This window comes from Chiloscyllium plagiosum, unplaced genomic scaffold (assembly GCF_004010195.1).
Source record: "Chiloscyllium plagiosum isolate BGI_BamShark_2017 unplaced genomic scaffold, ASM401019v2 scaf_51686, whole genome shotgun sequence".
NCBI classification, from domain to species: domain Eukaryota; kingdom Metazoa; phylum Chordata; class Chondrichthyes; order Orectolobiformes; family Hemiscylliidae; genus Chiloscyllium; species Chiloscyllium plagiosum.
Genome location: NW_025126634.1, coordinates 1 through 1,100, shown reverse-complemented (window position 1 = coordinate 1,100; position 1,100 = coordinate 1). Strand labels below are relative to the sequence as shown.

General features: G+C 60.5%; 1 protein-coding gene across 1 annotated transcript; it reads left to right on the top strand.

Moving 5' to 3' along the window:
• The first annotated feature begins 47 nt into the window (after positions 1–47).
• On the top strand, positions 48–1,094 carry LOC122544876 (dedicator of cytokinesis protein 5-like). The gene is made up of 2 exons (XM_043684171.1): positions 48–145; positions 647–1,094. The coding sequence occupies exons 1-2, from the start codon at positions 71–73 to the stop codon at positions 845–847; spliced, it is 276 nt and encodes a 91-aa protein (XP_043540106.1). The 5' UTR covers positions 48–70; the 3' UTR covers positions 848–1,094.
• The last annotated feature ends 6 nt before the right edge of the window (positions 1,095–1,100 follow it).

The window sequence follows — 1,100 nt, the reverse complement described above, 5'->3', positions numbered from 1 at the left end:
GTTCGGGTTGTGAGCGATTCCTAACGTGCCTTCCTTCCCAGCCAAGGACAAGTCGGAAAAGCTGTTCGGGATGGCCTTTGTGAAGCTGATGAGGCCGGATGGCACCACACTTCGCGATGGGAAACACGACCTGATCATCTACAAGGTGGGTGTGGCCGGGGGTGGGGGCTGCGGGAAGGTGGGGGAGAGACGGAGAGAGAGGAAAGCCCTTTTCCTGACAAAATCCGCGTCTCAATCCTTTCGGAGTCGCTCCCCGGAGCCACGGCGCTCCCCTCTAGCCCGCCCTGTCGTTCTGCACCCACTTCTCTGTCCCGCCTCCATTCGCCAGTCCGCCGGAATATTCCCCCGCTGTTCCCGGGCGCGTCCTGTCGAATTCCATCCCGGGTTTTCCACCCGCTCGGCCTTGGCTCCTCCGCTGACCAGTACGAGCAACAGGCTCCTCCCCCTCCCACCTCTCCACTTTCACCGAACACCATGGAGACCCTGCCCCGTGATCTTCGCAATTCCATGCCCCAGCTCCCGAACGGATTCCAAATTTTTTTTTTTAAATTTCCCCCTGCCCCTGTCCCTGCCCTTTCCTCCGCTGAGGGCCGGTCAGCGAGCGTTTGAAGCGAAAAAAAACCCCGGCGTCTGATTCCGTCGCCAGGGCGACACGAGGAAGATGGAAGATCCCAAGTGTTACCTGATGCAGCCGGCGACCCGAGAGGAGCAGGAGGCGAGGGAGAGTCAGGTCGGCAAAGGGGTGCATCATTCCGCCCCCATGTCGGCCATTAAGGACAGCTTCCAGATCGCGGTACTGGTATGCTCCACCAAACTCACGCAGAACGGTAAGTCCCTGCCAATCTAGACACAGAGAGACGCGCTCTCTCCCCCTCCCCTGTCCCGGTGGGCGGAGCGACGCGGCCTGGCTCTATCCCAATTCCCGGCTCTTCCGTCCGGCAGAGGACAGATTGTGCGTTAGCCCGTCCGCACTTGCCAGGGATTGAATCTCTCCCCGCCTTCTGATGGGACAGCACTGACTGAGCAATCCCAGTCGCGCCAATTTGCTGGGAGGCCCCATAGCAACACCGCAGCCAATCAGAGACAAGATGGGCACCCTG

Bases quoted from the DNA above. Each gene is read 5' to 3' on its own strand.
- LOC122544876 (XM_043684171.1), top strand. From the start codon at position 71: ATGGCCTTTGTGAAGCTGATGAGGCCGGATGGCACCACACTTCGCGAT. The intron at 146-646 runs GTGGGTGTGGCC...TTCCGTCGCCAG, and splicing joins ACGACCTGATCATCTACAAG to GGCGACACGAGGAAGATGGA.